At 36.5% G+C, this 23,949-nt stretch overlaps 1 protein-coding gene across 6 annotated transcripts in view; it reads left to right on the top strand.

Moving 5' to 3' along the window:
• Rbp6 (RNA-binding protein 6) overlaps window positions 1-23,949 on the top strand; it is a 471,739-nt gene that overhangs the window by 212,338 nt on the left and 235,452 nt on the right. For 5 of the 6 annotated variants that reach the window (XM_076113243.1, XM_076113245.1, XM_076113242.1 and 2 more), the window contains exon 5: window positions 14,796-14,837. In XM_076113243.1, coding sequence (XP_075969358.1) covers window positions 14,796-14,837 — 42 coding nt within the window. Of the gene's footprint in view, window positions 1-14,793; window positions 14,838-23,949 lie in introns of all 6 variants that reach the window. The other variant, XM_076113249.1, reaches the window with a different exon arrangement.

Below are 23,949 nucleotides of genomic sequence, written 5' to 3'. Positions count from 1 at the left end.
CATTTGTAGAGTTCACTTATTGAAATAAATCCTTTTACATATATGGCTATAGACTCAGTATATTAGCAGAATTTAATCGAAGCATCTTGGTATAAAATGAAGCTCGAATAATCACTGGTTACGATTTCGTGTTAGGATAAAAGACCCAGGAAAAATTATTTCTACTTGAATGGTTATTTTTGATGGCTCGCAGACTCGTAACGTCGTGTATGCTGATTAGGACAAGGGGGCTACCCCTTGTTGGTTATAGCCGGCTATGCGATACATCCATGTCCAATGCCAGTTATGAATGTGCATAAACGTGTTTAATACGGTTTTATTATACGCGTGAAATGCCTCTTGGTGGCCTGTTTACCACAAAGGGAAAAAAACATAACATTTTACGCAAAAGTTAACAGACATGGTGACGTTAATTACGGTGTTGTATTTTACCTCTCCTCCGGCCAAATAGCCTCGGCGCCACCATATAGTGTTAAATCACGGCAGCCTTTAATATTTACACACGAAAATTTGTTTTCCTACAATTAAATTACGTCCAATTTTAAATTCGCCCGGTTGACTTGCGGCTTGCGTTAAACTTACAGTTGTGAATTTTTAATTAATTTTTAACATAAAAAGTTCAACTCTATAAATTAATTTAGTCGCTATTTTTACGTTTCATTAAACTAAAAGTTATATTGTTTTGCAAAGTTCGCTGATAAAGCACTAGGCGTATTTTTGTATGATGGAAACCGTTTTGTATTTACGCCAATTTATTACGTTCATTGTCCATTTATTCTGGCTTCGAATGTATTTTAGGAACAGATGAATGGGTCAACTGTTGCGAATGTTTTATTATACGAATATAACGAAATATTTCGATAAAGCGTACAGTTTCCGCCAAGTATCGTAGCAAAAACATAAGAGAGACTGTTATTTATATAACGTCTTGCCATTTATGTAGATAATAATCATCTTTGTATCTTGGGATTCGAGACACATTACGAGTTCTCGTTCCGAGCATTCACTGTATACAGATGGAGAAAAAAGTCGATTACTATCGCTCGCCACGAAATAATCCAGATAAATTACAGTGCCCGTCGTTGTTTACTTTGATTAAATTGTAGTCGACTGGCGGAAGATTAGCCGAAGCCTCGCAAATCGAGCGAGAAGAGAGAGCATTTTCTCAATTTACATAGAACGAACGCGGAAGATCGCGATTGTGTTTACATTCCACCATTTTATATCGACACTATTACTATTAACGAGCCAGCGCCATTATTACGCTAACAAATTAACAGCTTTATCAGTACCGATGTTGTCGATACTCAAAACAAATACCCGCCGTTTATGTGTAATGTTGCAAATTATACAAATACAAATGTATTTAAAAGGCACTCCAAATCTATCATTCGACAAAAAATATCGATACAAAAAATAAAGGGAAAAATGTTAATCGGAAAAATTTGAAAATACAGCTTTCACTGAAGATTCGGAAGAAAATTAAAACCTTTAAGAGGATTTTTAAAGCTTCGGATAATCCAGTTATTTTTTTAAATCGTAAGGTTTGCTTTGGAATTTTATTATGCCGATATTGAAAAAGTTATGATTTATAGAATCTTGCGGATGAGGTTACATAAATTATTATCTAGAACCGAACGCTGTGTAAGTGGTGTTGTGTTTTACTTCGCAAGTTACGGATAAAATATCTCCATATATTATTTATAAATAATGTGACGCTCTTTTTATGATAAATCAAAGCTATTTGCGTTTATTCGTTATTTAGACGAAATTATAACTTGGGTATTTTTGCGTTGGTTGAATATGAATTAAACTCGTGCTATGTTATCTGAACCATTCAGTTCAGTATAAAAAGACTTTGTAAAATCAATTATATATCAAGGGGATGTCCGAGTAGCGTCATAATATACACTTTCCTCCGTCAAAATTCAGATCAAACAACCAGTTCCAACAGTGATTCACCCCTGAACTGCCTTAAGATACAAAATAACGATAATGATAAAATAACTCCATAACGAAATCCGTGTATAGGCATACGTAACTAACAGGGGTGCTCAACCCTAGTCCAACCAACATTTCTATTATTAGAAACAACAGTGTCGTAATTCTAAGAACTTATTACGGTATCCATTAATTGTTACTAACGCCTACACAGTACTTGGTATAAAATAAACGTTCATATATTGTTTTCGTGTACCTGTACGTGTAAAACGTAGGTAACATACACATTTAATATTAGCTTCTAGAATTTCTTCATTTACTAATGTTAGAAGCTTTTAAGTAAAGGGAAAATTAAAGAGAGAGCCTTATAATATATTTCATCCATATTATCCAACTTTAATTCAAACATGTTTTCCACTTATTGAAAAATTCATTGACCAAATACCAATGTGTTTTATACAAAATATAAAACCCTAAAAACTATTATTTCGTTTTCATATTTTGCGTGAAATTTGACACCTAAATTTTTATTTATTTAGCAAACTCCATTTTTATATTTACAATGTGCTTTGCTATCTGTACATTACAAAAAGCTTTGGCGTAGTTTCGGACTGTAACCGATATATGGCGATAGGTTAGAGATACGACGAAATGGGCTACGGCTATAATGGAAATGAGTAGTAAGGGGAAGCCTAATACCATCAGCAACGGACTGTGGGTAAAGATAAAAGAAAGGGAAGAGTAATAGGGAAGGTAGATAGAGCTGCACCTTTGTCTGCCCTGTAGTAGGGGGAACGGGGTACGCAGAAAGTAATTATTTTTATGTAGGCTAATGTTAATCATACATCACATGACGTAATCTATTGGATGTTACTTTGAATCAATGTTTTGTTTTTATAGGATTATTACAGTTATTTAATCGGTTTGATAGATTATGAAGTATTAGGCTTTCATTTAAGAAGGTACTTTGAATTGAATGTTTGCAAGGCGTTGCACACATGATATAAGCCGACGCTCCGTAACGCGTTGTGAACATGTTTTTTAACGCTTTGGAAAAAAATAAAATACATTTTAGACTAACAAAAAAACTTGTGAGATTTCGAATTTTATTACCCCGTCATCGTCCTTATTACTAAGCTTGAATACAGGAACGTAAAAGTACATTTCTTTTGGCTGAAAATAGAGTACACGCGTAACCAATCGGGAGGTAAGAACGATACTATCCACTGACGTAATACCTACATGAAATTGCTTTCTAATGTATATGTACTGTTTCAATTCTGTTTCTAAGCGGAAAAGTTAATCGCATGTCTTTACGTCGTAAATTGTGCACATTTTTCGGGAGTATGCCTGAACATAATAGCTTTCTGCGTCATCAATATTTATTGAGAGTTTTACGATTGAACCACTAAACAGCGTGCACATGGTGCCGGGCCCTTTTGTGTACCGAATCAAAGGTCATAATGCGATATTCTACTACTAAATAATATATTTTGTCGGTATATTTTCTTTATTTATTTATTGTTGAATGTATCTTTTATGATGGCTGTATAGAGCGTATAGCCTCGGCAAGGTTATTTCATTTTCTCATAAGTATTTTTGTAAAGTAGCGCTCACTTATGATTTATTACCGGACAAGTTTTTAAGGGCGTAAAAGATATTTAGGTTCATAGTAGATATTTCAGTTGATATCTAAAACAATTTATAATCCCAATCGAAGATAAACTTTATGATTGTTAACTAACACTTTATAAACCTCAAACAAATCAGTTAAATAGAATATCTACTAATCCCAAAGTCAATAAAGCAAACTACATCTGTATTAGCAAACAAACTTAAAACGATACAACAACTCAAACCAAGTTAATAAAACAAAACTTATTAAATACGTACGTTTTTGATAAATTAATATCAGCTATCATAATAAATTCAATTCGATATTGAACGTATCTAACACTATCTCGGGGCGGCTCCATCCCTCAAGTACAACTAAACTTTCCCCATTTATATTTTATTAAAGAGGAAATATTGAAACTTATTTAGTTCCTCATCCAAGTTTGTTCCAAGGCTCATCGATTTGAAACGTTTCAAAATAACTAGGTTGTTGTAAAGAAAGAAATTTTATTCTGTTTAAGTCGGATACGATTGTATTCAAATGTCTTTTGTTTAGTGTAGTAGAAAATAAAATTTGTGAAATACTATCTTTAATGTAGATTTTTAAAACGGGTTTTATGCGCTACAGTAATACAATAACGGTTCTGTATTGTAACGTGACTGAATATAATGTGATACAGATTTATTTAGGAAATTACACACGTGCAAGTGAACTTTTACAGCGATGTACATAGTCTAAAAAAAGTTAAAAAGATACTTTTTAGAGGTATATTTCAAAAATCTTTATTTTATTTTATATCTCTCATAAAATTGTTAAAAATATAAACTTCAATCACTTTACCATGTCACTCCAAATTAAGTTCTTTAAAAAACTCTACCAAAAATAAAAATCATTCAATCAACATTTTTCGTTTGACTTTCACAAAATACCAATTTTTTATACAGAAAAATAAAATAGCATACAAACGTTTCAGAATCGGTACTCTTTCAAATAGTTCACAAAAGGCATGAAAAGCGTAAAACCTGGATTAATCATACTAATACAGTTGATGAAAGTAAAGGATAACGAGTTGGACAAAAAATCTGATATTTTGTTGAACTCCGATATTAAATCTGCACTGACCTTTAACAAGTAATATGAATATTGAAACGAGTATTTATTATTTTGGATTAAATATAGATTTTGTATGATATCAATTGAAATAAATGTTAAGCCTAATGTTGGCTTGGATTTTCATGCAATTTTTTCTTAACGAATTGATCTGTATGTCTACGTGATTGATCGTTATAATGAATCTATAAAGTTAGTCCTTTTTGGTTGACGCTTTGCGTAATACTTAAAAAATACTCTGGATGGTAATTGCACTTTTTTGTACAGATTTTTATAGTTGTGAGATACAATCAATCGATTTGACTTATAAAAGATACAGGAATCAACTAGCAATCTTTCACTATATTACAAAAGGCACATTCGATATAAGCGACATCGCACTCCTTAAAAAACTCCGTGATCCAATAATATATTGTTTTAAAATTCGAAATACCTGACGTTCAATATTGCAGATAGACGCGAAGAATGTCAAAGGTGGACCGACATATCCATTTCGATATTAAAAGATTCATCAATGAACGTTTAAATAAAATTACAAAAATAAATCTGGCAGCGCTTTAGGCGATACGTCGATGGACAGTGGGCAGTGCATTGTGCTTCGAATGAATTTGTAGTGACAGGCCACTGGGCCATAGCTCGCAGGGCCTGTCCAGACCAATAACACTTAGTTGACGTTTATAATACCTGTTGGCAGATGATGCCAGTGTGAATATGCTCGGATTTTACTCTCTTTTCACTTTATTTATAACTGACCTAGGTTAATCTACTTCTATTCTATGACTACACTAAATATATTTTTCCTTTACTGGTAATTTTTTGTATTATATTTTACCCACTTCAATATTTGAGATGGCTCCCAAATTTAACTTAAACAACATCGACCACAAAATAAATATTTATGATTTGTACATATTTTACCGGTTCAAAGCCGAAATCATTTTTTCCTTAAACGGACCCATCCGTTGGAATTATTTTAAAAACAATTTTAATGACATACTTGTGGGGAATATATATAGACAATTTATTTTTTCTCGTTTAAACAAAATTTCATAAATTGTTTTGTGCAAAGTTCCGTTTTTAAATGTGTTCACAATAAACTTTGAACTGAATGAATGTTTCTTTTTATAGTCTGCACTTCACCAGATTAATAAACAAACGACCTAACACATTGACCAAGCAATAAAGCATTCATTATGATGTCTGGTCGAGCAATTATTATAACTCGGCGAATAATGATGATGTGAAGCCACCCCCGACGGCCCCGACAGACAGACGCAGATTTTGTCTGTACATTTTTACAACTTGTCTAAATGTTACTTTTAGAAGTGTTTAATACATGTATATTTTCCACAATACATGTTATTCACATTTATTCCTGTCCTTAAAGCTGTAGAAACTATTTTTTAGAAGAAACGCATTTTTTTTAAATCTGCCATGTAAAAATCTGAAGATTTACATTATAACGTCGAAGGATAAATATATTCTATAGAACCTGGTGTTGTCAAACGCATCTGTTTTGATTTAGCACTCTCGAAACCCTGTAAAAGCGATTGATATTAATCTCAATTCTGATCTAAATTCTCACATGTCTGTAGATGTGCGGCTGTCCTTAGACGACGATAGAGTGCGACGTCAAGTGGACAATCATAACGTTATCGACGTATTGTCAGAGCGACGCGGATGTGGACACAAATGTCTCCCCTCATCTCGCGTAAATGGCATAAATGGCGTTTACGATCCCGCATTAATAAATCACGAATTTTAAAATATAGAGGCGGCATTTTTCGGAAAATTAAAATTTTCACTTCCACGGGAAATGTTCGATGTTTTATGCGGTTTCATATCGGTGCCTGTTTAAAAATATGATGCACTTTGTAACGCGGTACTGACGGAAACACGCTGACACACATGCTTGACCAGCATTTATTGGTTGCAAATTACTTTTATTACTATTTTATTGTAATGTTTTGAGGTAATTTGGTTTCGGTAGAGCACATTTCAGTAATCCTGAATAATTAATTCAGGAAACATTAAGCTTTTTTGTTCGTTTATAAGTATAGTATATTCTGTTTTGACAACAACAAGACTCAGAAAGTCCAAGAATTTGGATTAGTAAAGCTCAACACACAAGATAATGTAATACAATGTTCTCTGTTTCATTAAAATAACAGACCGCCCTAAAGAGGTAGCGATTAAACTGTCCTAATTGTTTCAGACTTCCTCCAAAATATGAAAGTAAAATGTCTGTTACACTAACAAGAACTTTTGTATAATGAATAAAGTTTAAAATGGAACACACTTTTCATTTTAAGTGGCCGTTAGGGCCTATCAAGCCATTATGACTATGGAAGAGGACCGTATTTTTTTCCTTCTCTACCGTCTGTCTTTGACGCCTTATCTGGCATCTTTCTTTGCGAAAATACGATACGGCAACAACCAGTCTGCGTGAGAGTCAATTAAAAAATGAGCGTTATTTTTTTGAAACATTTTGCTAAAATAGTTAAAACCGCGCTCCGTAACGAATTGCGCCGTGAAAAAAAGCCTTTTATTTTGTAAGTTATATGGGCTTTTATTTGGAGGCCAATTAAAAATTCCTTTTCCCGCTATACGCGGTCCCTAGGGCTCCCTTTTGTCGCGGCCGGATCTGCGTGGAGCCTCCACCCGACTGAGATGACTCTTAAATTTCATCTAGTGAGCCCTAACGAGACAACGAGAAACTGTCTGGAATTTATCGAGACAGACTAAATATAACTTTTTCTTGCTTAAAATTACACTCACCTGCTTACTGGAACGAATGAAATGTTTTTAAGTATAAATATTTTTAATAATGTTTGTATCACCGTATCAATTTGAAAAATATGAAGAATAAATATACGAAGTATGAGAAGTTTACGAGGCTATAATTTTGTTGAAGGATAACAAATATTTGGCGTAAAATAAACAGGGTGTATTTAAAATCTCTTTTTAAGCAAACTCTAAACATTATTTTTCTCTACAATGCAAAACAAATAGCGAGGAACCAAATAGTCCGTCGACGGTCAGTCAAGTGTAAAAAGTGCTTAATTAAATTCCGATGCGTATCCCGCCGAATCACGTTCGCCTTTAAACGCATTTAATTCGCCATGATCATAAATTCATATTGCCACCTAACACGTTCACCGTTCTCTGGCTGAATTCGAAAATACGACACGGCTATACTAGTCGCCGTCGTCCATGGAAATAAAATGCTTTCCAATGCAGCCATTGAAGTATGTTACGGTGCAGCAGCATAAATTTGCTGTAGTACGCTATTTGAATTATTGCATAACTTGTAAACACGTTTAGACCAGGCGCGCTCGCAACTCGGGGACATTCCTTTTTTCTCTTATCGACACCTTTAAAATATGGAGCGCACGCGTTTCAGGATATAAGTACATTTTGCGAGTGAACGCCGTGCTCCGATGCATTATATCAACTTTTTTAATTTAACTGTAATTTATTTTCCACATAGATTTTCTAGAATATTCCCTGGTTTACACGGATCTTAAATCTCTAACGATAATAGAGCGATACGCTTAGATTTACACCATGGTTTAAAATCTTTATTGTAGGGTTACAGCGTTTTCTTCCATTTTAGAGAGGTTCTCGCGGACGGAGCGTTGCGGAATATTCCTGAAGTGAAAGTTAATTTTCAAATAAGTATAACAAGTCTCGTTCCACGTAAACGCTCTTGTTATGTTATGCTCCCCGTAGTTAGTAGTTAGCGGTAACGTCTAGAGCGGCTACTCGGTTCGCTAAGTGATTTTTATCGTCCGACGATTACGTTCCGACAACATTGAGAACACACATTTGTGTGGCACCACTACATAATGTAGCCTCGGCTTGTTTTTGCGCTGGATTACCCGTTTAAACAAACAGAGCAGCCGGAACACCAAATAAAGGGAAATACTAACCGACGCCCGCGTTATTCTTACAAAATTAACTCATAACGCCAAGAGCTCGTTGATTTTTTTTCGTCCGTAATCTGCTTTAATGGGCACGGGGCCAGTCGCTTTCGTAAATCGGCTGCACGCGACCACCGCGAAATGGGAATCTTTAAATAGTGTACATACATTTTTGATGTCGTTTTAATGTCACGCTCAGGCCCGATTGTGGCAACAATTAGCGTTATAACGAGTTCATTAATGATGGACGATATAAAGGCATTTTTAAAAACTGTGAGCTTTTATTCGCTGCAAGATAACAGCTGGCCGTAAACCACTGCGCCGTTCAAAATTCTAGGTTTTTATAGGATTGGCTTTTAAATTTAAAAAGTGTGAGATAAAAAAGAAATATATGGCAAGGAAAAAAACGCCAAGAGAATTTAATAAAGGGATTAAGTTTATGATACATATGTAAATGTATATTACAGGCGTAGGCTGGAGAAAAACAAACGCTTCGCATGCGGCCCCGAAATAATAAGTTGAAGTAGAGTTCATGTCCCGCCCGCCCACCTGAAGAGATTGGGGGGACAGGAATGCTTAATATAGAGTCCTTTACTTGCACCGGGTCGCCAAATAACATTGCCGACTTCGCCAGCATTACCTACAAACGCTACGCTCTCTCCTCGTGACTGATTTTCTTGAGTTTTGTCTTTATTATTTTAGAGAGGTTTTACTGCAAATACTACAACATTTCTTTGACTTATAGTTTCCAAAGTTGTATTTACTACTGAAACTGTAAATATTATTAATATTTTTACTAGAATATGAAACTTTCCAGATATTTTTTTGAATAGTTAGTGTCATTGCAAACAATCCGACGCCCATAGCAAGGCTATCCGCAATCCACAAACTAAATAATATACCAAGTATTTTGCTTGCATGTTTACGTTCGGCTGACAGGCATTCATTCTATGCACGAAAAGTTTCTCCCAGTCGTGTCAGTTCAGAACTTCCCGAGCTCGGACATCAGGAACCGTAGATAGTTGCACAATGGAATAAAGTAACATCGGAAGCTCGTTGGAGTTAATAAATAATACAGAGCCAGAGTGACATGCGCAGAGTGCAGTTGGTAGCGAGCGCCCTAAGTCTGTTTTGACTGCAAATATCTGCGCCGGATGTCTGCCGGACCGGCCGACGTAGATTGTTTGGTAACTAGATAGGTCATTGATCAATCAAACAAACAGGATTAGAGAACTGCCTGGCTGGCCGCTGCGCTTGACGTGATCGAGTTCTTGGATTTATGAACTTGTGGCCTAAGGATAGCGCACAGCTAAATACGCTGTGATGTATTTGCACGTGAATTACCTATGCACACACTTACATGTAGAACTCACTGGACACTTGATTAAGTTAAGCGATAAATTATTGAGATAAAACTAAAATAAGGCACTTGGGTTGATTTCTTATTTATAATATTGAAAAAGCGCCTGTAAACAGAGAAGAAGCAAAAATATCAACACTGTTCAATCAAATAAATGTTTCATAGAAAAGACACTGAAATATAAAACGTTAAACTAAAACTCACATACCGAAACATAAAGCTAAAAAGTGCAACAAAACCAGTGCATTCTGACAAAAGGTGCAGCACATCCAGTGAGCTGGCGCTATCAGCGACGGACGGGGCGAGTGCGTAATCTTTGTCTCACGAGACCGCCGACCACATTGTGCTAATGCTCAGGCTTTTGTGCTGACCTGAATCGCTAGATAAGCTTCAACTTTGTCCGACCAGTCAATGTATTGAAATTTTAAGCAATTTTACATGCTTTTATTTAGTTCACGTAAATGTGCTGCAAATCTTTTCAGTTTGTTGAATGAATGGATTTTTTTAGACCTTTTATAGTGTAATGGCAGACATTATTGAAACTTTTTCTTTATAAGTAGCCGTTGGTGCGAATGATATTGAAGTTAAATCCAAAGTCAATCGTATTTTCGTACAAAATATCGTTTTTATTTACTAGGCATTTTTTTGCATTTCATTTCTCATTTTTTTATTATAACCATTATTGATCGAATGATTAGATAAGTAAAATACGACGCGGCTTCTTTTCTATTTGTGATCGTACACCTTAATTAAATAAGCATTCACATGTTTACAGAAAAACAATATCTAATAGCAAGAGCGATTATAATATAAATGGAACAACATGACGGCCCCTCGTGGGGTGAAGCAAATAAACGACGGTAACACTTAAACAAATGTAAACGAAATTAACAAGGGCATTAAGAAAAGAGAACTATGTCGTTAAGGTCCCAGGCAATTGTAGTCGACGTGTTACACACAGTGAAGGAAAGGGGCGATGAATAAAACACACGTTAATAGACCTACGTCTAAGAACACAAAGCGCCCACATTAGCGCCTAACAAATAAGGTGCCTCTGATGGATAAGATTACGTCTCTCCTCTTCCGCCGTTTACGCTTTCGACGCCGGTGTTTAAGAGAAAGTAATATCTGACAAAGTGGATAAAATATATTTCGGCTGCACTTAGATGCGGAGCGTGGCCGAGGAGGGCAGCGTGTCGGTTCCCACGCGGCCGCCTATCTCCTGTTACACCCAAAAGAATCCCATTTTTTTTCTCACAGAATTAAACGAGCGATAAAATTCTTGCGACGTCGCATGAAAATGTGCGTTACCTGCCTTGCATATTTATGCGTGCCCCAGTAATGACGTTTGTCGAGCCTCCACCCTAGCCCGGTTTCATTACTGCTTGTCTCACCGAGCGTTAAACCAAACCCTACTTTATAAACAATCTGTGTCAAGTGTTTTCCGATCGCGTCGCAACTTGTTTGCATTTTTCTCTACAGAATGAGTTAAAACTGTATCAATTAAAATAACCACGTAACATTGTTGGCGTGCTATTATTTGTCTACGTTGACGCGAGCCTCGTTAAGTCTTTCTTGTTGAGGTGTTTTGCCGCAGCCTTCTCTTTCCAGTGTGCTGAAAGTCTATGAAGGCGTCTCGTTCTCGCAATGGCATTTTCACTAGCTTATGCTAAGAATGTGGGTACATAAGTCGTCACTAAACATTAACTCTGGCTTAAGTGTGCAATATCATTTATCTCGGCTGCGAGGGTAAATATTGTTCTTAATTTAATTCAAGTTAGTGTGAGCGCACGTGGATGACGGCGTGGCGTAGCGCGAGCTGCGAGCCGCAAGTCGCGCGTTGCACATCGAATATTTCAAGGGGGAACGGCGCAGAATATACTCGCAATAGCTCGCCCCTAATCTTGAGCCAAGTCGAGTGTTGCACCTGCAGCCAAATTCGTTCCAATTAGGAGGAGTTAGAGTGCGCGTTGCTGACTGAACAGCAAATGATGCGGTCCCCACTTAACGCCGCCCGGGGCGACACTTACATGTCGTCTGCACGTAAATAAATTCAGTTACCGCTTGCACTGAGTGCACGTCATTAAACTTTCTTGTCCTTAACTCAACCTCGACGTGTGACGTTTGTTAATTATCAGAATTTAACACGTTGATCGAATTGCGTTCGCAGAATGTTCTCTTGTTAACTTCGCTACTGTTTGATGTTTAGAATGTAAGCTTATCAAATATAGCATACAAATTACACTTATTTGGAATACCATTCAATTCATATATGATTTGAAATAGACTCTATAATCTGATGTACGTGTCATAATTATCAATACAGCTTTAATATGCGCAATGTTTAATAATACCTTGTAGGTACTTTGTAGTGTGATAGGTTAAACAATAAACGGAAACAATGAACTTTTTATTGCGGCACGTTACCGCAATGACTTGAAAATACACAACACATCGATAAAACTGTTTGCTTGATATAAAATTTAACGTAATCGACTTTACGTCGATGCCGTCGTAGCGAGTACATAAAGTGAACATGCTCTTTTGCTACCAGTAGTGATATCCCACTAATGTGCTTTCGCCTACAATCTTTTCTTGCGATGACACGCTAAAATTTTCCGTTCGCATAAATGAATTTGTATTCTATGCTGTATAGATTAAAGAACAGTTTAGTTTATATGACGTATTTGGAGTTAGGATAATTCGAAAGTTAAGGTCGGTGATGTCAATCTTTATCGTAAGGGAAGTTGTAGGAAGGGGGAGGTCGAGCCGGCTGAGGGTGCGCCGCTGCGTCGATTGTAATCACGCAAATGGCTCCATATCAAAATGTCACATTTGTATCGATGTTTTCCTGTCATTTTGCGCAGGAGTATGAACTTTTTAGAGCCCTATTACAAACTTGGTGCTGTTTCATACCCGCACACCGTAATGAATAGGACAGATTGATAAGATAAGTAAATCATTGCCACGATATACTCTTACGAGGGGAGCAGGCTAAAATTAATCGTGTGTTAATAATCACCTTAAATAAGATCTATGCACAATACACCGTAAGTTTACGCTCGCGACAATGATATCATAATTCGCCAACATGATGTCCCCAAAATTAAAGCACAAAAATGCATTTTAGGGATTTGATAAAGATTTCGTTTCACTGTTTCTTATCTCGGCCATTTTCTTCCCTCTTCCGAGTATTGTTAAATTCATTTTTATTTTTGTGGAAGTAGCAAACGTTGCTATAGATAAGAATGCCACCGCATTTTATAAATTCAATTACAAATGAAATGACATTTCGGATGTACAAAAGGCGTCGTTTCAAAAAGCAATTATCGTTAAACGTTTACGAAACAATAAAAAAATCACGGGGTCACGTATTAAACAGTCTTTTTGGTGAGTTTGGTTTTATTTTTCTATCGACGCAGGCTGCCGGCTAGCCACTGACTGCGATCGCCTCCATTAAAATAACTCGTTAAAATTTATCATCGACCCGCTTAATCGCTTTAGCGCCACCATCTGCGATTTTATGATTTTTCTGCTTGCTCTGTATACTTTCGTGGTCATTTTACAACGTTTACAAAATTGCTTGCGTGAGGTGGTTAAAAGCTTTCCAACAACGTTTTACGTCTCCTCTTTGCGGGTAGTGATATTTTTTGTGGCAGCCTCACGTGGGTTGCGTCGTTCGTTATAATAATTACAATTTACATTTTCATCAAAAAATAGGAATTATCTTGGTGGAAATCCAATTTAATCAAATTACACAGGATTTTCTGCAGCCGTGGTGTTCCGTGGCGCACTCAGAAGATAATTAAATAATTAAGAATGTATGAATGACGCTGTAAAGCGGTTTCCCTGATATTGTAATAATGCAGTCCTCTTGGGCGAAATCTTTTAAATTATTCTCTCACGCTTTTGCTTCGTAATTACGCGGACGTGGATGCCTACCGGCTCCGTCTATTGTGCGGTGTACGACTTAAAATGTAAGTAATATTTAAAAGTTTGGTGAATAAAATTGTTCTTCTAAATTAATTTAAAAAATATATTAATTTAGAAGTCAATATAAGTAAGAACCGTAGTATGATTTTTTTATTATTTTAATTGATCTTTAAACAACCTCAAATAAAACATAGTAAACATAATTGTCCTAGTTCTAGTCACAGTTTTGTAACTAATTAAAGAAAGCAAATAGCCAATAACATTCATTGTAAAGAAGCTCGCTTTAATTCAAACGAATAACGTTAAACCGTACATGTCCATACTTATAAACCTACATTTCTCTACATTCGTAGTTTAAAAGTAAGACTTGCACTAAAAAATCCTGGAGCATTTCTGCTGAATGTGGAAAACGTTCGACAAAACGGTTAGCACGAGTGGAAATGAAACGTTTTACCTCTAAAATGTCAAAGGTAGCTTCTTTGGGTTTATATTTTGCGTTTATAGCGGTCAACGGCGCGTCGAGATACGAGCAAAAAGACCAGGAGCGACCGCTCGCTGCCGGGAGAAAATCTGAGGGCTTAAACAGTGCCACGTATGAAATAGTAGAGCTCGGTTACATGAAAAAGACGAGAGGCGAAATCGAGTGACAGGACCACGGCGCAGGATTTTCAGTCCGATGGTTTTTTGCAGCCGGGATTTTAGGACTGGACATTGCAGCCGCAGAGACGATGCGAATTTATCGTGCCCGCTTCCCAGGCGGACGTGCGGTCCATGATTAGTTGGGGCCGACGCGACTCACTGATTTTTTTACATTTTCAAAGTCACCTACTCTACTAAAATTAAAAACATTCTACAACCCCAACTTACATGCTTTGATCTGAATTATGTTAAAATGTTGTGTTTTCAATTTCAGATTGACCCCAAAGTGGCCTTCCCCAGGAGAGCACACCCAAAGGTAAGCTTTTGATAACATTTCATCACGTTGCGGTTAGACGTAAATTGAAAATTAAACCTTTATAATAAACTCATTCCGACATTGTATTGCCACAAAACGGCGAAGCAGCGTAGCAAAGTTACGACATATTGTGACTGTAAAACAAGCGGTTCAACGCGGTTTGTTTATTTTCAAACATTTACACAAAATATTATTTTAGGCTGGACATAACTCTCGCTCGCTATTAAGATGTTGGTCCACGATGCATAAATAACTAAGGGCTAATAATTTAGTATGCGGGCTGTGATGCCGGGCTCGTCCGTAACCTAGATAGTCCTGTGATTGAATCGCATAACAGTCTATTTAGTCCATTTCCTTTTTCCCCCGTTTGCGTGAGTACGTTTATTTAATCTTGTATACGAATAGCATTATAAATGGATTAGGAAAACAATCATATTTCATTTTACTTTTACATTGCTTATAACGCAATTTTCTTTTAGTGCAATAATATAGAGCACGTTATATGTACGGTAAATTTTATTCGTACCAAAAGTATTAACAATTTTTTCAACCAATGGCTGTGCACACAAACCTTAAAGTAAAACATGTAAATATTATTTTAATTTACTTGCAACCAACTCAAAAGATTATTAAAAAACCGCATAATGTAGATACTTTAGAATTCAGCAGCGATACTATAATATTTTCGAGTACGGGCGAATTCAGCACATATTTATCAAGTTAATAAAAATAATGAATTCCAAAGAGAGGTTGTGTTTACAGAAGATTGCAATCAATCGTTAGCAATTGGTAAATACCCGTACTTATGTACTAGGTATTTCGATGCATCAATACTTGTTACAAAAGTAAAAAAGTTTTTATCATCGTTGCCATTCAGTGAAAAAGTTGATGTAAGATTTTAGCATTTACACCATGTTAAATTAAAATATTAGAAACCAAAATGCACTGTTCCGAGAGTTTACATCATAATACAATGTTAATTTTCTCTGAAGCCTTGAAAACAAACGTGTATAATTTTTCGCCGAGCTAACCGGATTTTTGTGCGCATAATTTCACAAGTTTTTACTTAACACAAAATATTAAGCTCACAATAGTAAACACTAGTTTTGCGGCTCCGGCAAGTGTAAGTTATCATTGGTGGGTGCAAGCCGCATTTAATGTAAATTGGCGTCAGGCTCGCCGCTCGGCTCGGCCGCATCCAAACGTTTTTACTTTCAAGTAGCCTGATACTTGAGGTTTTATTTGACCTCGCACAGAATAGACGGTAAGCTCTTGCTTTTGTATTTGCACTGTTGAATACTAGAGTGTAGTCAATTGATAATTTCCACCCGTACTAAACGGACGCGAGAGAGTTTCGTGAGGTGAAAATGAGAAAGTCGACGGTGTTGTTTTGTATTAACGTTTATAAAACTTGAGGTTGTCGGGGAGTCTTGCAACAAGTGAATTTCCTCAAGAGATGCTGAAGATAAGCGAGTCTAGGGTGGCGTGCGCTTAATTTTGAGTACAAAACAAATAAATATAATAAAAATGTCTAACATTTGCAAATTCCAAAAATCCGCGGATAGAGTCGGCACGCTACCTCCTTCTTTTTATATGGACATTAAACGTGATGGATGGTTTTAAAACATCACGTTATATTACTCTATCCGGGCAGCCAGTGCGGTGTTGCGTGGCCGGTCAAAGGGGATGCCGGCTATGCGAATTACATGAATACATTAAGGGAGCACTGCCTCGTACATGTTACACTGTAATGCTCACGAATAAATTTAGACCATGTTCCTTCATCATAGCACCGAACGGCTACCATGTAGATATGGAAATTATGAATATAGATTCCGCTTATTATTCACTCCCAATCGATCGCTTAGCAACGGGCCCTTGCGCAGTTCGAGATAAAATAAATTCGAAAAGTTTGTCCAAAACAAAATGTTTGCTGACATAAACAATTGCCAGAAAAACCAAGATAATATTTTTTGTTCGCCTAATTAATTGCTATGATAAACGACGCACAAAATCGGATGATTTTGTCAGTGCCTTGTGGGGGCGAAATTCAAATTTCTGATTATCGTTTGCCGCCGCTTCTGCTTTCCCTTCTTACGCAAACAATGGAAAAAAGGGGACACCGCTTCCAAGGCGCAAGCTAAGAACAAAACAAACGAATTTTTAATATCGTCTTTATCGATAATTGAGACTCTCTCGAAAACCTCTTATTTTGAAAAGTTTTAGAGACTGCAAAAGAGGAATGGTGAAAGAAAATGGAATTGGAAGAAAAAACTTTTTTCATCTTCTTTGTTTGACATTGACAGTCACTAAACTTTGTATTTTCACAGTGGATCTATTTAATTTAGAATTGATTCAGCGGTATTTAATTGTCCAGTCAGCATCTGGCAGATGACTACGGCAGATATTAAAATTTTATATTTTTGGAATCTCTCGCTTTTATACCTGTCTAATCTGGATTATTCGTAAAAAAATATTGGCTCCCGACTGCTTTCTTTGTGTTAAAGTCGATAATTCTTCTGTCTGTCACAATTTTCCTGCTATTCTAAAAACATTTCTATATGTATGTGGAATTGTTTGTGTCTCTCGCAGATGTTAAAGATATGCCATAATTTCAGCAGTAGCACAATAGCGTAATAATATTTAACCTCGGATGCAGATGAATAGAATATAAACTGGTACGTTGCAAGTGCATAGGAAATCACGCACAGCCGCGAGCAACATTACCTATCTATTATCTGGCAGTACATACATACAGTATACAGCAAGTTTCTTGCGAGTAAATACCGGTGGGTAGTAGGACGGGGATGCAGGGGAACAAAGGCTAATATGTCATCGCGGCCAACTTAATTGACGCGGTTTCCGCAGCGACGCGGCGGAACGCAGCCGTCAGCGTTTCCTCCGCTTACATATTTATACGGAGCGACTGTGCTGCTCTCCGACTCTCCTGCTCCCGCCCTCAAATAATACATGTACGCTTTTAATTCCAACGGATGTGCACTAAATTTAATATAGCATACACTTCTTGGAAGGATTTTGGATTGTCAATAAGTCATGAGTGTCGTTGAACTTTAGGAAATGTCACATAAAAATACCTGTACCGATGTTTCCATTTATATGCCAGGACTGGCGGTTAAATACAAAGGTATAAATGGCTGATCAAAAGGTCCTTTCACTCCAAAAATAAATAAGCAAGTTACAAAAATAAATACATATGGAAGCGATGGCTGAAGCTTATTATCGATAGACAATACAGACGCGGAGATGAGATTATATTTAACATGAGTTCGAATCGCCTGCCCAGAGTTTATCACAGGTGATTTCAATTAAAAAGCTTTAATCGACCCCGAAACGGTCGCCGAAATCGGCGGCATTTGTAATCACCGCGGCGTGAGTTTATACTCTTTAATGGACTTTGCAGAAGTAGTTTCAACTCTACTTACGGCTAAGATATTTGAGGAAAAACTACCCGCCACCTACCGCAGTAAGTGGTGAAGTTGCCGAACTATGGCAGACGTGGAGGGTATGGGCGGCGTGGCGTGGCGCGCGCCCTGGCGGGCCCACTTGGCGCGATTTAACGTGTTTCATTAAAACGTTTTGTCGGTGTAATCGCAAGTAATTTAAGTGAAGAGAGCCGAGCTTCCGACTTTGTAAGTATTTTGTGTTTTCTTTTTTAATTACTTCGTTTTAACTTTGTTGTCGGGCTTTTAAAAGCTGACTGACAGCCAAATAACGAAGTTCTTTATAACTATTTAGGGAGGATTTAATGAAATTGTAAACTTTTATGCTAAAACACTTCATTAAAATGATTATACAAACATGTCTAGACAATCGTCCAAGTTAACAATACTAAGTTAAGTGATTTATAAGCCCCATTTTTATTAGGTAGGTAACTATTGAGATGTTACATCTTACGGGTCTAAAAATAGCAACAATAAACTGCACTTCATGAAATTCAAAAACAAATAGCTACTAGCATGCCAGAACGTAATAATTTTAACTTAAACGCATCGCTATAATCGTCTAAAATATCCCACAAAACCGAGTAAATCGCAATAATTTAGCTATAACAAGCTATGGTTGTTAAACAAGAGGCTGTGAATGATGTAAGCGCAGCAGGCTGCGGTCGCGGGACTTATGCGCCGCTGGACGCTAGTTATGACCCAGCCCCGCCATAAGTCACCTCCTACATCTGTTCCATCACTCCGGAGGTGTGCCACCAGCTTTATATAGAAATTAAAATTAATCTCAAAGCGGCTAATTCAATATTTACAATGGTTAAACAGTGTTTACGTAGGCACAAGTTTGAATTGTCTGAACCGACGGTACAAACGGTGTAAGAAAATTAAATGTTTTATGATAAAAAATGTCGAATGTAAATTTTCTTTCTTTGCTACTGATTGCATTTATGTGCAAATTCTAATTATTGAGCGTTCAGTGCGTGAATTGTGAATTTGAGTTTTCAATAAGACATTTTCTATATTCACCTGCAGTATTCATAAAAAAGCCCAAACAAAATAAATTAAAAACAAAATTAAATGACGTATTTTAATTAGTCAGTATACACATCGTCGTTTATATCTACAAGGGACAACACACGATATTGAAAGGGTGCGCAGTAAATGCCCATAAACGTCCTCACTGTCAAAACAAACGCGCAAATGAGTATATAACTCACGCGACCGTTCTGCATAAATCCCAACTTTTACCCAAAACTGAAGCGGTTAACACTCGTTAATTTATATATAAACCTTTATAAATAAACTAACGAAATAAGTGGGTGTTTACCAACTGTTATGCGTCGTATTCGTAGAGAAAACAAAACGGATTGCACGCCACTAGTGGTGTAGCGTGACGTAGAAACCACGGTCGCTGTTAACTTTTACTTCCATAAAGTTGACGTTGACACGAAGAACATATGAAGCCGTGAGTCTGATCGTTTGTTGTCAAGACACGAGTAAATTGTTATGGCTTGAGACACTAACCCTAAAAACAACCGATGATCTACTTTTTAACTTTAGGAAACTTGTGGAGATAACTAAAGTTTTTATTTTATCATTTTGTTGTAGTATTGTAACTGTCGGTTCGGTATAATCAAACTTTGTTATAGAAATTAATTCGGATACAAAATAAAAGTCTTACCCATGAAAAGCAAAGCTTAATGTTATAAGTATTTCATTCATGTTGTCAACATTTATAAAATACTAGCTGACCCGCGCAATTTCGCTTGCGTCACATAAGAGAGAATGGGTCAGAATTTTCCACGTTTTTGTAACACTTTTTACTGTTACTCTGCTCCTATTATTCGTAGCGTGATGATACAAAATATGCTTTTTTTTTTTCACGAAAAATATTCTCAAAATTATTTATATCTCTTAATATATGTAACGAAGTTGCGCTAAGGCACATCCGTCATTAAAACAGTTGCCATGACAACGGAATTTTGTTAATTCAATGTCATTATAATATTGATTATTCGCGACTTAATTCGCCACCTGAATTTTCCCGGGAAATGCGTCATTTTCCCGGGATAAAAAGTAGCCTATGTCCTTTCTCGAGTATCAAAATATCTCCATACCAAATTTCATGCAAATCGGTTCAGTAGTTTAGGCGTGATTGAGTAGCAGACAGACAGACAGACAGACAGACAGACAGACAGACAGACAGACAGACAGACATACAGACAGAGTTACTTTCGCATTTATAATATTAGTATGGATTTCGTAAACAGGAATTAATAAACGAAAAGTATTCAACTCTTTATAAAAATATTATCTCCAAAACTGTGAGACGCAAGAATCCGGTCATCTAAAGCAAAAGTTTCACCTACAAGTGGATAGCATACTTCGTAAAGAAATTGCATTTAATCATGTTGAGACCTCGTAACTTTGCTTCCACTTCGTATATTTTATGAATTTCAAACATACTTCTCGTCAACAATTACTTTAATAAAAAAAAAGTTCTTATTATAGGCTTTTACGACAAATACTTTTGTGAAATTAAAAAGTTTTGTGGAAAGTACTCGATCAGATCGCTCGTTGGTGAATTCTTTCTTGTGTGGGAGGAGTATGGGAGTAATTTTCATCGGAACTTGGTTAGGTGGAAGTTTGTTCGATTGTATCAACTGTATTGCGATACTTGAAGCGTACACTGTTTATAGTTTTTATGATCAAGGGCCGGTGGACAACGGTATAGTTTTCTTGAAGATGTCGTTCAAACTTTTAATTAACTGAGTACCTAACTATTGCAGATTTGTTACATGAGTTATTTATCCCAATAATTCTTCGGATCGGAATTTCATATTTATTTAAAGCAGAAAAAGACCCAGTTTACTTTGCAAACAACAACTTAACATCATAAGTTTCAATTCAGTTGAACAACCTACACAATGTAATGGCCAACAAAATAAACTAATTTTTCCATTTTATAATATCGTCGTTCATTCATGTTTTAAACACTGTTTTAGTCTGTGGCAATGTGACGGGAAATGTGTAATCATCAGCGCCTAAATAATAGCAATATTAATTAATAACTTGAAAGTCAACACCCTTCACCCTGTCATTAGTTTGAACAGAGACGCACGAGTATATCAATCATTAGTTGCGTTATCGCGCCGGCACACGACGTGCCTTCAGCCAACTTCGTCATCTCATGTTTGTGTTATTTGTTGAATATTTCAGCGAAGACCTAATTTCATTAATTTAAACGTATGTACCATCGTTCCGGCGCGGGCATGCGCCCGGCTGCCTCCGCGCGACCGGTGTTATTTCGAACCTGATAAAAAATTACACACCTTTGTTTTTAGTCCGAATTTAACGCTGTAAACTGGATTTTGAAAAGGCCGGGGATCAGTGCGGCTTTGCGCATGCCCACCACCGTTACTTTTCAACCCGAAATTCCTAACCGCGAATTTAATATTTAATCTCACCCTTGTCTAGAACATTTACCGGCCGAGTGTGTCCCGAAATACTTTCCCTATCTGCGGGAGAGGCATACATTGGTTAGGTACAGTTTTTTAATCGCTCGGCCACCACTTGACGTGCGGTCGTGATGGATGGCGGCCTGTACCCGGGTCACGTTTTGTCATTTTATTAATACTTAAATTGGTCACCCGTGACGCGGCCGAAATGTGAAGAGGACAAAGCTTAATACAACACTTTAATATTTTTGTTGCAGCTCGTTTGACCCACGTATGAAATTGGAAACTTGGGCGCGCTACAGAATTAATTCGCACTATTAGTCAAACGAACCTTGTTTCACAATGTCGACACCTCGGGTATTACACGATTTTTTAAAATATAAAGTCGGCTACAAAATACAGTTTCATAAAGGCCGTTTGACATTGTAAACATGAGATATTTTAACTGTAGGTGGGTGAGAATAACTCTATAATACTGGGTCGCTTCATTTACAAGCCCCAAGCATCATGTCCGGTGCGCCGTCATAGCTACGAGTAGAACATGTAGCTACACAACACAAGTAGGTAGGTACGTCTCAAAACATATTAGCGAAGTAAGTTAGCAAGCGCAGTCCGCCCTGGGTTAATGGGGTGTCATAGCACATGATGGGTGGCCCGCCTTACGAGTTACCAGCTCATCAGGAGCACACGACGATCGACGATCGCACCGACACCCTTTTATTGACACTCAGTTTTACACTGAAATATGGACTGAGGTAACGTGAAAATAGGGGCTTTTAACGTTGTTGTAGCGTATCGATGAAATTTTCGGAGCTTAGTTGCTAATGTAATATTCGCCTGAACAATAAAACTGACCTGAAATAGAATAAGTATGGGTGCAGGGTGGTTCAAACACTAGAATAATGTAGATTTAAGTGATACTGAAATATTCATTTATTCATTCTCATTTTCCGGCTGTTCTCTATGATGGAGGTAGAAAAATTATTCGCTACTTATTCCGAATGTAGCTCTTTTTACATATCCAGGCAAAGTTGGAGATAACTGCTGTGTAGCAACTACAATAAACCTAGTACAAAGAGGTGTATTACTATTTGAATGTACTTTTAATTTTTTAAACAAATTAGCACTTACTTTTAAAAGCTTGCGTAATTGGTCAAACATTCTGCTAATTATGCGGTCCCGGTAGTTCATTTTCAGGTCGGTTTTTCTGTCGGGAAATGTTCAATAAAAGCCCGGAGTTTAGAATTATTTTAGGTATTACGGTAGTCGGTTTTAGCTCCTATTAAATTTTACCCAGTTATACTACACGTGTAAAATATAAAAAATATCGTTTTATAATCTACATGAAACGAATTTAAATTAGATACTGGAGTTATATCAAAGCCTACGTATTTCCTGGTAATCTAAGTTTGTATCTTTTCAAGGAATTGCTGATCCTCGTACAAAGTCTATGTAAACACACTCAATCTTTATATAATGTAATAAAATTATAATTGTCGTAGTATTAGAATAATTCAAGTAAGTTTACACATTAAAATGAAAACTTAATGAAACTTAACATCATACCTAGTCCCATGAAAGTTTAGGCTGAGGTACACATTTCGTTGGTTATGTTAAGTCCGTAGTAATCCATGTAATATTAAATGGGCTAGTGTGGTGCCATCTGACGGATAAGATGCAAAACTTTGTTGTATGACTGAAGATAAAGCTATGGACCTGAAATTAAATCATATAATAAGTTGTGCTTTAAACAGAGCTGTATAAAATATTATTATAAAAATATTTTGTTATTTTAACAACTGCGCTTTTTTGTTTATCAAAATCTAATATAAAATATGAAAGGTGTTGTAAAAAGTAGTTTAAATTAAATCATCAAAGGCCTTATAATCCAAACTCATTTCACATAATTTAAAACTTCAAAAAATCAATACCCGAATACGCGATCCCAAAAATTTATTATACGGAGATATTTCAAAACTTTTCACTAACATTTCACCCCTTTATTACGACAACAATATTCGAAAAGTTTCAAGTATAAAACTCTTTTAATAACAAAACACTTTACAAAGACATCTCGGATATAACACGCGAGTGTGTTGTAAAGGACTAATGACACGTCATCGCACGAGCCCGCCCACACGCTCCGACGATCACCGAACATTTCTCCGGTAATAAGTTTATCGACCATCGAGA

The sequence above is a fragment of the Anticarsia gemmatalis genome, chromosome 4 (genome assembly GCF_050436995.1).
Source record: "Anticarsia gemmatalis isolate Benzon Research Colony breed Stoneville strain chromosome 4, ilAntGemm2 primary, whole genome shotgun sequence".
NCBI classification, from domain to species: domain Eukaryota; kingdom Metazoa; phylum Arthropoda; class Insecta; order Lepidoptera; family Erebidae; genus Anticarsia; species Anticarsia gemmatalis.
This window is presented reverse-complemented; position numbering and strand designations above follow the sequence as displayed.